Genomic DNA, 14,952 nt, shown 5'->3' with positions numbered 1-14,952 from the left:
CATCTACTCTGAGAGCGTAACATCATTTTACTGGAAGTACCCGGTGCCCACAGACAAAATAATCTTTCTTTGACTCTTCAATCTAATTACTCTCAACTCTGTCTCTCTGTGATCTTTCCGAGAGCCTGCAGTGTGATTCCAATATCCTGCAGTACAAATTAAACTCTTTATTGTTTTTTTTGCTTCAGCTAAACAAAACAAAACCTTCAAATACCATGAATCTAATATCATTCGGTAAGATGCTGCCAAAAGATTTAACTTCACGAAACTGGAAGGTGTATGAGAACCAGATTGGATGCTTGCGGTTTTTTTCTTGTAGGCTGGTTGTTTGCCATCACGTTGCAGCAGAGCCATCAAGACAACACAAAGCACGGGCTGAAAGGCATTGAATTTAAACCCGCCCTGCATTCTCCGAATCCCTCAGTTGTCTGTTTCTTTTAGGTCAGTTGAATAGTGACATTTATATACTTTGTCCGGCAGAAGTGAGTCCGGCTTGTTTAAGAATGCTTAAGCTGACCTTATTTCCAATGCAAACTTCAAATATTTACAGATGTGGAGGGAAAAGCTGCTGTACAGGAGGGAATCTGGACATTTCTGTTGACAAGTGATGGATTTATCTTAAAAAAGGAAAAGGAATGCACTTTTGTAAAGTTTTCATTTGTGATATGTTGAAGTCAACTATGTGATTGTTCTGCAGAATAGGATTTTATTCATAAAGCTAACTGATAAGAAATCTTAAGAAACTATTCAATGCAGTCATTCTGTTTTTTATGCTCTGTTTGTTACTGAACTGTTGCCTAGATTCACTCTCAGAATTATTGTTCACTCACCTTTAAAAGTCTATGAGAAAACCATGTGTATAAACTGAGAGATTTAATGATGATGTATCTAACCATACGGCTAAAACAAGACTGCTCAGCAATGTTCAACAACAAAGACTAAAAGGTCCAATTAAATTCACTTGATTAGTTTCAGATTGAAATAATGCAGTGATGAAAACATCAAATAGATAATTTAGGATGAGCACAGCGAAAAAAATTCCCAGTTACAGACAGACATGAAGTTTGAATTAGCAGGGAGAAATACTTTATGCAGTGCAGGAAGCAAACAGGTCATGGCAGTCACCCAAAAATGCTAAACCCAGATTTGAGCTGAAAAAAGAAAACATGTGCATCCAGTCTTGGGGTTAGACGTGAAGGAATTTAGCAGCTCAAGCTTTAAGGAGGAAAGCTGGATCACTGTAAGTTTGCATGTATTGCACTACACACTATCTCATTATATGATCAAATCAGAGAGACAGTTAGGATGCCTGCAGGAAGCTGTGATTTCACAGAGAAACTTACCGTCTTCTTGGTTCTTGCTCTTGTTCCCATGGAGGCACCGCGAGGAGCAGAAGACCTGTCTTGGCTCGAGCATGCCGCTCTGTCTGGTCTTTGGAGAGCTTGGTCGTTCAGGGTTTGGTTCAATGTGGACTTTGAAACAGCACCCCGCTGCAACAACATCACAACAACAATCAAGACTGGATCTGGAGTCCGACCAGACTAGGACAGGATGGTCTCAACGGTGGCCAGGGGAAAAGAAAACAAGAGACTGAGGTCAACGGCTGGGGAAGTGAAATCTTCACTCTCAATTCAGCTTGACAGAGGCACACAAAGGAGCCTGTATGTGTGGATCTTCTTTTGAGAGGACAGAGATTATGACCTTGTCAAATATCCCAGTAAAGATGTCTTGTGTTGCCCAGTCGCCTGTCATTAGTTAAAGCGAGTAATAGTGAATGCCTGGGATGGTTATGCAGATGTCTGGGAGGCATGTAAGCCTCTCTCGACAATTCCTAATGGACCAAATCATACAAACTCTCTTCCAAAACAACAGCTCCTCTGTCCAGTACATACATATGGACCCCAAAAGAGCACTTTTGTTCCCAAATGCTAACTCTAGTGGGATATTTCATGAAACATGCCACCATGAGAAGAGCCCTTTTTAGAAACAGAGTTATATGGTCCCAGTTACAACCTCCAAAGCACAATAGCTGTCTGTTCTTGCTGCACCATTCTGACCCGGCTAAAGCACTGTAGACTCCAGTATCACATCTGAGAGCTACGGACCTCCATCATAAAAGAGACTCAAGTAAGAGAGACAGTTAAAGACAGCCTTACAAAGCCCACAGTGTGACAGACAGACTATATCCTCATATCTCACTGGTCACAGACACAGTTACACTTACGACTCACAAGAGATCAACGTATTGTATTTCCCTTCAGACACAAGAGTACAGAGTTTACTGGTAACCACGACTTGAGTTGGCAGACCTTAAATCTAAGTGCAGGACTTTTTAAAACTTGACGAGAGCATAAAATTCTGTTGAACACCTGTTGCTTACAGGTCTGAATAATCCACTGGGATTTTCTCTCCACAGAGCAAAGTAAATTGATTTAGGGAAGGTTGAAAGCATGACCAAGTATGCAGCATGCGCTTCACAGGAATGTGTACAGTACCAACTGTGACTGTGCACATGTTACGTATTGAAAGTTTAAGTGCTGCCATTCACATGCTGCTAAATAATGTAGTGTTATTATATTAGAACAATGGACCAAACCCCTGTGGAACTGTTAATAAGTAAGATTAGTATATTATCATGTTCAGTGAACATATTCTCACCTGTTTCTTGCGGGTGGTGCTGGGTGTGTCAGAAGGGGAGGAGCTTGCACTCAGAGCCTCCTCTATGTCCAGATTAAGTTGGTCCAGCTTCCTCATCAGCTGGTTTATTGACTCCGACCAGGGAGACCTGACCTGCGGAGACTCCTGTGGGCGATATAGAGGTACTGGGGTAAGAAGAAAAAACTACCCCTGCTATCAAAGTTGAGTCACATTGAGTGAAATTCTGCATTTTTAACAAATTTTTTGGGTCTTGTTTTAACCTAATTTTAAGGGGAGCAAAAGTTTTGCATTGAAGCAAAATTATTATTATTATTTTAAATTTTATTTTTTTATTATTATTTTTCAAATATAATACATCAAAAATAAAATTATGTCTTGTTTTAATCTCATTTTTTTTAAACAATTGCAACAATTGCAGTACTCAACACAATTTTTGTTTTATTTGAACCACATTTTCAGCTTTTACCTAAAATGGTGACATTTTCATATAATTGGTGGGTCTTATTTTATCCAGGTTTTCATATTTGTATTTTAAATTTTAATATTCTGATATTTTCAGATTTTTTCACAAAATTTTAGCATTTTTACATCATGCAAACTTACAAGCAGCAGCAACAGTAAAAGAAAATTTACTTGTTCTTAAACTTTCTTATTCAACTACATACATAGATAAAGCACACACACACACTTTCAGGTAGACTACACACCTACACACACTACACAAAAAGTTTCACAAATGTCCTCTAACCACACACTCACAGTACCACACACCGGAGTTTTCAGGCGTAATTTGAGGTTAATGTCAAGTTGAGCCGCTTACACTTCATCAAATCTGCTTTGCATCTTAATTACATGCTTGAGCTGAACTTCATCATAATCAAAAATGAATTTTTTAAATCTGACTTTCAAACCTGCAGTAAGAGTAATTGAAATCACAAGTAAAATTTGGCTCATTAGTTAGTGAAGTAATTGCCTGTCATCCCTGCCGGGCTTATTTAACACATGAGAGCTTTCAGGAAAGCTAGTCAATGTACTCAATTTACTACACAGTGATAAACTCAAACAAGAGTTGCCAGCAAATCCAAAAAAAGTGTCTTGTAAATTGCAGATGCTACATCAGTGGACAACACTGCTGCCACACATGGAAATGTGATCTGTTCAGCCGCTTCCCGGGGTGAAAGAGCAAAGGAGAAGGGCTCCAGACATGTGTGCCATACGGAGCATGATGGAATTCCCTGCACTGGCTTTCACTGTTCCCCAGACACTCAGTGTATATAAATAGACCATCCTCACACAGACATGAGCTGTGTCTGAGGATCTGGAGGTCTAGCCTCATAAATCAGCAGGATACACCTCAGTCACCAGAGCATAAATTAACATTTTTGTTTTGCAACCTGAGCAGGAGTCGGGCTGACAGAGAGAGAGGAGATGTCAGTATATGTTGTATGCGTGTATGTGTTTCTGACAGAGACATGAAGAGGATCACATGCGACATACTCTTCGACAACACCACTGCAGAAACCATTGAGGATTGGATTTTCTGGAGAAGGTGACAGCAACTTTTGACACAAGTAGTAACATCATGGATGACTTGGAAGGAACACGGTTGCTGCAGGAAGTTTAAGATTGTATGTTAGGAAGGTCAGCAGAGATATTTGGCCATTTTTTGGATCAAGAAAGACCCAGGTCACCAGTTCATCCAACAAATAAAAGAACAAAGTTCTCAAGGTTATCAAAAAAAAAACTAAAACTGGATCTTCACACAAACTGCAGTTTGCATCAGAGACGTGATATTTATATTATATATATTTCTGATGCTCTTCCTGAACCCTAACTAATCACAGCCACCCCATATTATATATAATGTAAATATCTAAAACAAGTTAAGACTGTCATCTTCAAAGACAACTCCTAAACTTCTGTTACTGCGTGTAATAAACCCAACTCTAAGCTTCAAACTGTCCATTCAGAAACTTGTAGACAACATCACAGACAGCTACAGTACGTCCATGTGCTTCTACAATCAACAGTTCCCTGATGTTGAATGCCTTCACTTCAATTTGAAAAATGAGCTGGAAGGAAATATAAAAAGCCCAGGAGAGACCATCACCCACAACCATCAAAACAAACCCAGAACAACAAAACCATCAATTCATTTCCTGCAAATAAACTAAAAACCTGAGACTGAACCCGTTACTGTCAGTCACTTCTGAATCATTTTTCCATGATAACATTACGCCTCTCAATGCACAAACATTTCATTGAAGGGACGGGTCAATAAATGTCTTAATTGGAAACTGCCACAATGTATGTGACAGAGTGCGGTCCCTGTCAGAAGGGTTTTGATAAAGTTTTGAAATATCTGAAAATAAATGAGACACTCTGTCACTACAAAACTACAAGATAGAGAACAGAAATAATTTGAGTTTAAATGAGGACAGGCCATCCTTGTGACTTAATTAGAAAATGTTTCTAATGTCAATCGATAGACTTGTTTATTTTCAGCAACAGAAAAATACCATTCAGATTAAGAAATCACAGTCTTGTGAGTTTAGTTAGTAACGCTCCTTTGTAAATACCTCATAATTTCACATTTGTGCAGTAATTATTATGCTTTTCTTTAGTTGGGAACATAAACATGTCAAGATAATTCTCCATGAAGCCGTACATCACAATTATATACAAATGTAGGCACTGACAGTTAATATTTACTTGCATTTGACCTAAACTCAGAGGAATTAAGGGACCAGACACCAGACGGTCCATTCACCCTGCTGACCACCCAGGGTCAGCTGACTGACCCAGTACTGGGAGAAAGTTCCTTTTTCCACTCAATCCCAGAGGAATGACCTACGTAAATCTGGACAATCCCCTGCTGACCTCTGAGGCCTGAGGAGTCACCTGGGGTCAGAGAGAGGAAAAAAAAAACTTCCCTTCTCTGCTGTGCCCTGCCTTCCAAGTGTGGTGCTGCAGGGATCGTAAAACGTTTGACATGGGATCATTATGTTTAGACAGCATAATCCTCTGTGTCTGTCAAACACATTAAAAGGCTCTCACTTATTTTCATATTTTGCATTAGTTGCTGTCACAACTTAAAACTGACCAGTAAAATGTTGTGACCATTCCAGGAAACAGAAAAACTGTGTCCTGCATGCTAGAGTTCATCCTATAGGTACAACAGAAGCGGGACAAGAGTAATGTAGATGAATTGTTGCCTGAACATTTCTTTCCATGTAAGCTTTGTGCTTCCAGTTCAAAGAAAGAAAATGAACAGTGAATCCGGGAAAATCCTCCCACATACTTTTACAGTTTTCTTTCTTCCAAAATATTCTCCGGGGAGCTGTATATCACATTCATCACAGATTAAGGACAAGATAGTCTCAAATTCCTAGTACAGTAAAGATGCATGAATTCTATTATTTTATTTAATATGCGTAATTTGATGAGTGCGTATTTAAGAGTGTATTTCTCTTGATGAGATTAATTTACAACACATGATGATACAATGACACAACAAAGTTTTCTTTATCATCCTGAGATCAGCTATGTAGCCATAACTGATAAGTGAAGCATATCTTTTCGCAAGATAAATTAAACTGGTTGCCCATGAATGAAAAAATTTGAAAAAAATCAATTCATGCTCCACAAAGTTATGCTTATTTTTCAATCTTCCCTCTAATCACAATTTTCTGTCTTGAAAATTACTGAATAATTTTACTTCTGGACTAGAAAATGATATAAATGAACTTGTCATGACTTGTAAGTGATGACGAGCAGTCACAAGTAGACTCGTTTTGTGTCATGGGTTCACAAGCTAAAAAAAAGTTGGAGATCATGGAGTTAAAAGACATTTGTTCCTCCTCAGATCAAGTGGAAGAAAAAAAAAACCCAAAATATTTCTTCCAGCCTGCAGGAAAATCACTGAAAACGTATTTTGTATAAGAAAAGGAAACGAAGGATGCTGAAGACCTTGTGAGCCGGACTCCTAATTAACCCCCGGAGTCAGACAAACACAAATGCAAGAAACAGATGCCTCATTCTGGCACATGCTCGAGCCAAATCTGGAACACATTCACACTGTCTCTTTTCAGTGACATCCCCACAAGGTGCTGTTCAGGAATGTGGGCACTTCTACTTAGAATGAGACAAATTCCAGAGAAGGCTTGACGCTCAAGTGAGACACTACCCTTGATTCATCTCTTCGTGCCTTTCTCCTCGATCCGGCCCCGTCAATTGTGTGAAGTCCTCACACCATGGCAACTGGGCTGGTATGAGTCAATCCTTTAGATAAATGCATTAATGTTATCTTCTGGGGACAACAAAATGTGAGCTGACTATAACTTTATCAGCGCAAATTGGCCACATTGTGAACACCAACATGGCGGCTTTGACATGGAAATGAGGAGTTAAGTGTGTGAGCTCTGGGCTCGGTGCCTAGTCTGTGCCACCCACAGAGAGTGCCAGAGATCACCATGGAGGTATCCAAATGTATCAGCCGGTCATGCGAAAGGGCAACGGCTACCTGGCTACTTCGAGGAATAAATTACACTCTTAATATCCTGCGATGCAGAACAGCAACTGAACACAGTCATTCTGTATCCGCAGAATGGAAAGGATAGGTAAAGAAAGATGTGTATTTTTAGGGGCATTCGGTCACAGATTACCAAAATGATGCAGGCAGGGGGGAGTCATGAGAAGACACACTTTGGAAACTCTATGCATATAGTGCCCTCATATGGTTAATGCTAACAACTGCATTCATATGCTGTTCAGAATTGCATACTTTTGTATTTGTAATATTATGTCAACATCTACTTTTACCCCCTCATACTTTGGATTGTAGAGGTTGTTCATGAATAATAAAAACATATGTGCTCATTAATGGTAAATACTGGTCTTAATGCCCTCATTATTCTGCTTTAGTATAATTATTTGACTTTTGGGTGCAGCTCAAGCAATCTTTTTATGCAGAGATTGTTGGTGAGTGGATAATCTTTGTGTCTGTATGTCTGTATATATGGAGTCATATGGAAAAAAAGAAAACACAGTGAAGTGATAAGTAGTTGAGGAAAAACAGCTTCTTTTCACTAATATTTTCATGTGAAATCAATGGCAGCTTGTCACATGAAATTTGAGTCTTTCTTACAGTGATGCCCACATCACACACCATATGATAACACAGCATCTGGCGTGACGGCATGAGAAGCACTGACCTGCTGTCTTTTGATAATATTTACAACAGGCTCCCTGGATTCCATACATTCTTCCACTGTTCTCCAAAACAACCTATTCAGAGCTATTCAGAGAGTGTCATTCTGCACATAAAGCAGCAGCATTACCTCAACAACTTACCCAACCGACAGACAGAGAGGCTAATCTCCAACAGCCGTTTACATGTGCGCTATTATCTGCAGACTGTTTGGAAAAGCATGACAGTTATGTGCAATTGGACATGTTCCCTCCAGTGGTAACGGAAAACATATCTAACAGTGAACATATTCATAAATGTCCGTATGAGACTTTAAAAGGGCAATAAAAAGAAGGGATGAGGGGTTACAGGAAGGTTGCAACCAAGGTCGGGGTAAAGGTTGTGTGAAAAGGAGACTGAAATGTGCCTTGACTTGCTGGAGAAAAGGGAGCCGTTCAGTAATGGAAGGCTAAGTTCAGTGCTAATACGAGCTGCAATGGGCTCTGTCAAAACACTGCTGCCTACTGAGGGAGTGGAGAGAAAGCAGAAGCTGTTTGCATTCCTTCTGGATCTGTGTTTCACCAGAACAAATGTGAAGTCATTATACTCCTACATTCTTATACCAACTATGCATTATCTCACAGTGTAATGATGTCAGCTGCTTGAAGCTGGCAAATATGGACATTTACACTCTGGTCTTTTCCTTGTACGGACCATAGACGGTGCCACTGAAAATCCTTTTTTTTTTTTTTTTTTTTTTTTACAAAGTTCTTTGGATTTCTATATCTGTGTTTTTTCAAGTGCCTTTAATTTATTAATTTTCTCTGCAGCATTTTTCTGATCTGATTTGATTTATTGATTGGTACAGTGTGCAGTTTTAAACATTAAAGATGCACTGCACCGGAGTTAGCTTGACGCTAATTTACATCCGTAGTCCAACACAATCAAAACATACAACAGCACAACAACAAACAGTACAAAGCAAAAAAAAGTTCATTTCCTTAATTGAATTTGGGGCAATTTATTACTTTATCTGTTACTGTGTTAATTTATTTCATTTTATTTTCACTTGTGTGAATATATATGAAATATGTGAAAGACGATTCATGTTTTTAGCTCACTTCAAACACCATGGCACATGTGATTAATTTACCTACAGACATGTGGTTTTTGGATGTTTCTTGTCATAAATGGACATGATGGAGGCACATGGTTTTTGAGATATTGTGAAATGTAAGACATCACATTTTGTGTATTTTTTGTAATTTGATGTGATTTAGATTTGATAATGATTATTTCTAATTATGATTTATAATTCATCACAATTTCGCATGTAAAATATATTTAACATGAGCTTTTTTGTAAGGCATTCTTATATGTTTTAACCTTTGTTTTAAGATCCCTCTGTGTTTGAACGGTGCTATAAAAGTAAACTTGCTTTGCTTATAAGTCAGTGCCTCTAGTTTCTTGACATTAGTTAAAATATGATATCAATGCAGTGGCACCAGTGAATAGTTATGCAGCATACCTCCTTACTGCTGGTCTCCTCTTCTGCTTCATAACCACAGCTGCGGCCCATGTGATCAATTTCTGCTTGTGCACTCACAGCACCTCTCCTCTTTGGGTTGTCTTTGCCATTGCTCCTGTGTCTGTGATTGACAAGGAGCTCTTTACTCTGAGGCAGGTCTGGGAACACATCTTCATCATCATCATCACCATCACCATGATCATCATCCTCCTCCTCCTCCTCCTCCTCTTCCTCCTCCTGTGAAGACTCTCCGTCGTCAGAGCTCTCATTGATAAAAGTGTGGTGGTTGCTGTAGTCTGAGAAGGTGATGGAGCTCGGTTTGTGTTTCACAATGCGTGGCAGATCCAGGAGTCTCCGGCTAGAGTCAGGTACAGTCTCAGTGACAGTGAGGGTAGGAGAGGAGTCCAGATTGGGGGTCATGCATGGGTCCTCTGGACTTATAATGACATGGCCATTTGAGATTGTCTCTAACTTCTTGAAGTCTGTTTTTACACATTCACAGTTTAAATCTGCTGTCTGACCTGGATGAAGCACCTGGTCACACTGTTCTTTTGTGCCAGGAACATGAAGTGTTAAGTTACTACAGCAGTCCTCACTGGTGCAAGGTGATGTGGACACAAAACCTTCTTCATGAAGCTGAGTGGAGGCCAGTGGGCTCAGGTCCAGAGGTGCATCCCCAGGAATGACTGACACTTGTTCAGGCACCTGAAGGCACGCAGCCTCTACAAATTCAATGTTGTTATGACCAACACAAACAGAACTCTGCTTCAGCTTGGCTACATCGTGATCTGGCTCCAACGGCAAGCAGCTCTGGCCTTCAGGGTGGCTATCATTCCCTCTGTGGTCTGGTGAGCCATTAGCTGAGAGAGCAGAGCTTTCTGAAGACACCTCCTGTGTGGACAATATGTGTGATCCTAAATCTGTCCGAGACTGTTGTCCCTCCAAATTCACCACAGGTGGAATCTCCATTGTTGTTTTATTCTACAGTTTCTCATAATTTAAAACATATATCCACAAGTACTTGTGCTTGATGTATCGGAGGGCCATGTTCTATCCAAGACACTCAGACAACCTGAAACAGGAATGAAAATACGTGAATGGCATGTGATACAGGTGATAAGCATAGAAACCACAACAAAAGTAAAACAAGATGGACTATACATACTTCTTCACGTGTTTCTGTAAGCCTCTGCGTCCTGTGAAGATCAAAATCTCAGTAGAGACACAAAGTTTGATATAAAGCTTTTAAATCCAGCTCTGAACCGCTCTGAGTACGTGCCATCCAGCAAAGAGTTTGCTGTGAAATTGAACATCTGGCTCAGGCTGAGCCGTTCAAGTCTGGATCTGTTTCACCCCTGATCGTGGTGACATCACTGCACAGAGGAATCTGACTGCTCTTCCCCAGTCAGTGATTTACTATGCACTACACCATTCATCAGGACAGAAGATGTCCCTGGTCCACTGTGGTTAACATCCCACTCACCCCTTCATTAAGCCCTTCTTTAAAACACACCTTGGACAGATGCGATACATCCAAACTACACATGGAAAAACAAACACTTCCATTATTGTGCTGTTTCAGATGATTATCAGCTTGTTCAACCACAAAGACTTTCCTCAGGAGATGTTTTCAGACAGTGCAACTGAACCAGAAACATCCAAAACAAACATAACCTACCACAAATGTTGTTTGTACCTGTTTATCACAAACAACATGTTTTTCCACTCTTCTTTTCAACAGAAAAACACTTGATTGTATGGATGGACCAGAGATTCTTCTAGAAAATAATACTTCAGAGCATTTTATAACATTTGCTATGCAGATACATAAAGTTCATTTGTATGAATTTTGCAAACATGGATATCTTCTGTCTCTGTGAGAAAGCTACAGTTGGCAGGGCCTTTACCATGGCCTTGAGACACTTGACACACACCCACGCGCACACAAACATGCATACACACATGCAAGCAAACACACTTGTTTGCTTTTAGGACACAAGCAGATAAAGCAAACTCAGACAAGGACAAAATCTAACTGGGACTAATCTGACACGCAAGATGGAAAGCTGGAAAATCATGTATGCAGCATGTATGTATTACCTACTCCATACAACATGACAAAATTACACAATAAGTGGATGAAATACTGTATAGTGGCTCTTGTAAAACCTGTCCCTACATGGTGAATGTGAAGTGAGTGTACAGGAGATTAGGGTTCCCTCCAAGAAACCCCTCTTTTAAAAAACACTATGCAAAGAAGGTCTCATTATTCTCAAATGAATGCTGAGCAGATTTAAATGAAGGGAAGAAGTCAGAGAGTGAAAATGAACTCAAAGTGTTGACTCTCAAGACCACAACTTATTTAGAAGAGTGAAAAAAAGCATCCAGTGTTGAATTTCAACAGAAAAGTCCTGAACAAGTCTTCTCTCATACAAAACAAACTATAGTATAACTGTCTTAACTCCTCTAGATAAGAAGAGAGAAATTGAGAGTTATCATTTGTTTGTATATAAGCTGATACCAGTCATCACTGAGTCAGCTTTAGTGGAAAACAAAACAAAAGACTCACCTGCTGAGTGGAAAATAGTCGTCTGTGTCGTCCAAGCAGTGTCACTGAGATCATGGCAAAATAGTGGCAGTGAGGCTTGTTACTAACAGAGACAGAAGGTTGGACAGCCCCTTGCAGAGCCACACTTATGTCCCCATAGGCCTATTCTGCTAAAAGGCAAGCTTGTCATCACAGCTATCACCCCCTCCTCCTCTAGCTTCCCCAGGGGGGCTGCAGGAGCGTTCAGCCAGCAGAGACTGAACCATTCAGAATATGCGTAAGAGCAGGGAGAATGTGTACTTGTTGGGAGATAGAAAGGGGAGGAGAAAGGAGGGAGAGGGGTGGGTGGTGGGGGAGAGCAGGAGTAGTTGGCACTCTAAAAGAACAAGGTGAAATGGGTTACCAGCCCTCACAAACAGGCTGTGAGGAATGGTTGGCTTCACGGGCCGAGCAGTGCAGAAGCAAGATGAACCGCAGCCATGACCTATCGCTTCCAAACACCGGGCTAAGGAATGCTTTCAAGTAAAAGGGGAAAGCTGTGAAGCACAATGATTTACTGGAGCATATTACAGATATAAGGTGATATTTTTTGCAGGAGGATTTGATGCTGAACTGAAACCTAAAGCATGTTTCCTCAAGTTTTTAGTCAACACTAAAAATTGCCAGTAATGAGTCTGTATTAGACAGTGAGCCAATCTGCAGTGTAGGAGTCACATTATAAATCATGAAATGAAAGGATGCTTCCTGGTATGTTAAGGCAAAGTTCTCTTCATTGATACTTTATTCACACCTTGTTAGAACTGAAAAAGCAAAAACTGAACTGAACTTGAACAACCAGACATGATCAAGGATATGATTTGTATTTTTTTAAAAATGACATTTCAACAACAAAATCAAAATCAACACATGCAGAAATACGAAGCAAAAACAACCCACCACCTTGGAAATTAAAGCCAAACTTTTCCTTAGTAAACACAAGTCCTTTTGTAATACTGTGTGAGTTAAAAATACATGTAATTAACAGGAGAGCCAAGTATAGCACATGTATGGATTGTGAGTAAAAGTGAAAGTGAGAGATGAGTATGGGGAGTAGACATGTAAGGGGCATGTCTGAGCGTTTGCTTGTGCATTGGCTGAGGACTTGTTTATGCTGCCCCTGGGTTGCCTGATAGGACAGGAGGGTTGCAGAAAGAATTTCTGAGTTCACACTCTGTAAATTGTCCTTGATTTTATACCAATGGGGGGGGGGGGGGCTTCGTTCACTCATGCATTCATTTGTTTGTTTCTTCACTCCTTCATTCAGTCTCCTCACCAGGAGTGAGGTGGTGAAGCCATGGTCACAAATCAACACTTGGACTTAGTTTGACCTCTGGCCAGGGGGGAGAAAATGAGCACTGACTGACTCCTCTCATTCACAAAATACTTTGAAATCTGCCCATGGCTGAGATTCTTTCTCAACAATGTTTCAAAGCTTCCTCCTGTTTTTGGTTTTTACAAGTATTCCTCAGCCTCCGCCCTACGCTGTAAATACATGCGCATTCTAAATAAATGTCCCCATCAATGAATCATTGTCCCGCTTCGGACAATGACAACTACACACAACCAAAGGGAAGATATTCTGTACTGAACAATACACTGAATTATCTGGCAAACTAAATGAAATGAAAGAGGGAGAATTATTTTGATATACATTTTAGAATTCTCCTTAAACCTTACGATTATTCATTCCTGACACAGAAGCAATTCGACAGCAATAAATCCACTGTTTAGACAGAGAGATAAGGTGTATGTGTGCAAACTTTTAATGTTTCCTGATCTTTTGTTCGGAGTGAGTGACATTCCTGATGTCCTTGTTGGGTATCTGTGTTTACATTTCTCCTATTGTGTGAATGGTTATATGGAAAGGTTACTCAAGGCATGCAATAGGTTTGACTTTTGGCTGAGGTTTGACTCAACTAGGCAAGTAGAATAACTTGATCAGAATAATTTCTGACAACCAAAACATGTTTAAATCAGTTTATATGATCAAAACAAGTTAACTCATTAAAATCATTGATTGAGGTTTTGAAATCTATGGAGCAACTGGCAGAAAACGTGCTGTGGACTTCTTAGAAAGATGACAAATCAAACAAAAAGAGTGGAAGAGACAGTAAGAGTGCATGAGAGCAGCAGAGAGAGATCAATACATGATAATTCTGAAAGCAGCTTTTTAAATTACAGTCACAGAGCTGTGTTAAATGAATTGGAAACAAGACAGGACAATTTCTTTGCAGGTGAACAAAACAAAAAGTGCCAGAGAGGAACAGAGAGAAAGAGAAAGTGTCTGTCCCCTGTGATGGCTCTTACAGTGAAAATTTTTTGGGAAACACCAGCTTGGCTGCATTTAATGAATAGCAGCTTTTTCTCTGCCCGATCTATCTGAGCTGCGGAGGTGAACAGTCCAAGGCCACTGGGAGTGAGAACGGTCCGGCTCAAACGCAGCTGGATGTTCTCACAAGCTAACCTGAGAGGCCCTGTCTGCCCCTGGCGCTGATAAATAAAAAGAAAAAAACAGCCTTGTTGGTGTCCCTGCAAAAAAAAAAACCCCACTTTGCTTCCACATGAGAAAGAAGGTCGAAATAAAAAAGGAAACTGTCACTAGCACAGCTGAAAGATTTTGTCCTGCAGTTTTTTGTATGTTATGTCAAGTCTTTTATAAGATCCCCAGTCTTGTTTGGTTGAAGTTGGATATTCTAAATCCGCATGTTTTAAGATCGTATTTATATAAATTTACATCACACATTTTCGATCAACTTGAAGGTGCAATATTTCCATGAAAAAATGGAAAATGCTTCGAAGTATTTACGCTTAATTACCAAAAACCTCTAAAATAAATAAAAAAACTTTCAAGGATGTTTACCCTGCTTTTAATAAAACAAAAGCTTTCGTGGGTCAGGTGGGTTTATGGTCCAGGTCCAACCAGTGTTTGGTGGCTCCTGGAAACTGCCTAACATCTTCTTTGATCCATAATCTTCATATTTGTTTGCACTA

General features: G+C 39.9%; 1 protein-coding gene across 1 annotated transcript in view; it reads right to left on the bottom strand.

Moving 5' to 3' along the window:
* stard13b (StAR related lipid transfer domain containing 13b) overlaps positions 1 to 12,190 on the bottom strand; it is a 60,900-nt gene extending 48,710 nt beyond the window's left edge. Inside the window, exons 1-4 of the mRNA XM_067595174.1 lie at positions 11,944 to 12,190; positions 9,375 to 10,446; positions 2,659 to 2,802; positions 1,344 to 1,490 (exon numbers count right to left, since the gene is read on the bottom strand). Coding sequence (XP_067451275.1) covers positions 1,344 to 1,490; positions 2,659 to 2,802; positions 9,375 to 10,343 — 1,260 coding nt within the window. The 5' untranslated portion in view covers positions 10,344 to 10,446; positions 11,944 to 12,190. The remainder of the gene's footprint in view (positions 1 to 1,343; positions 1,491 to 2,658; positions 2,803 to 9,374; positions 10,447 to 11,943) is intronic.
* Positions 12,191 to 14,952: the final 2,762 nt, after the last annotated feature.

The sequence above is a fragment of the Thunnus thynnus genome, chromosome 7, assembly GCF_963924715.1.
Source record: "Thunnus thynnus chromosome 7, fThuThy2.1, whole genome shotgun sequence".
In the NCBI taxonomy this organism is placed as follows: Eukaryota; Metazoa; Chordata; class Actinopteri; order Scombriformes; family Scombridae; genus Thunnus; species Thunnus thynnus.
This window is presented reverse-complemented; position numbering and strand designations above follow the sequence as displayed.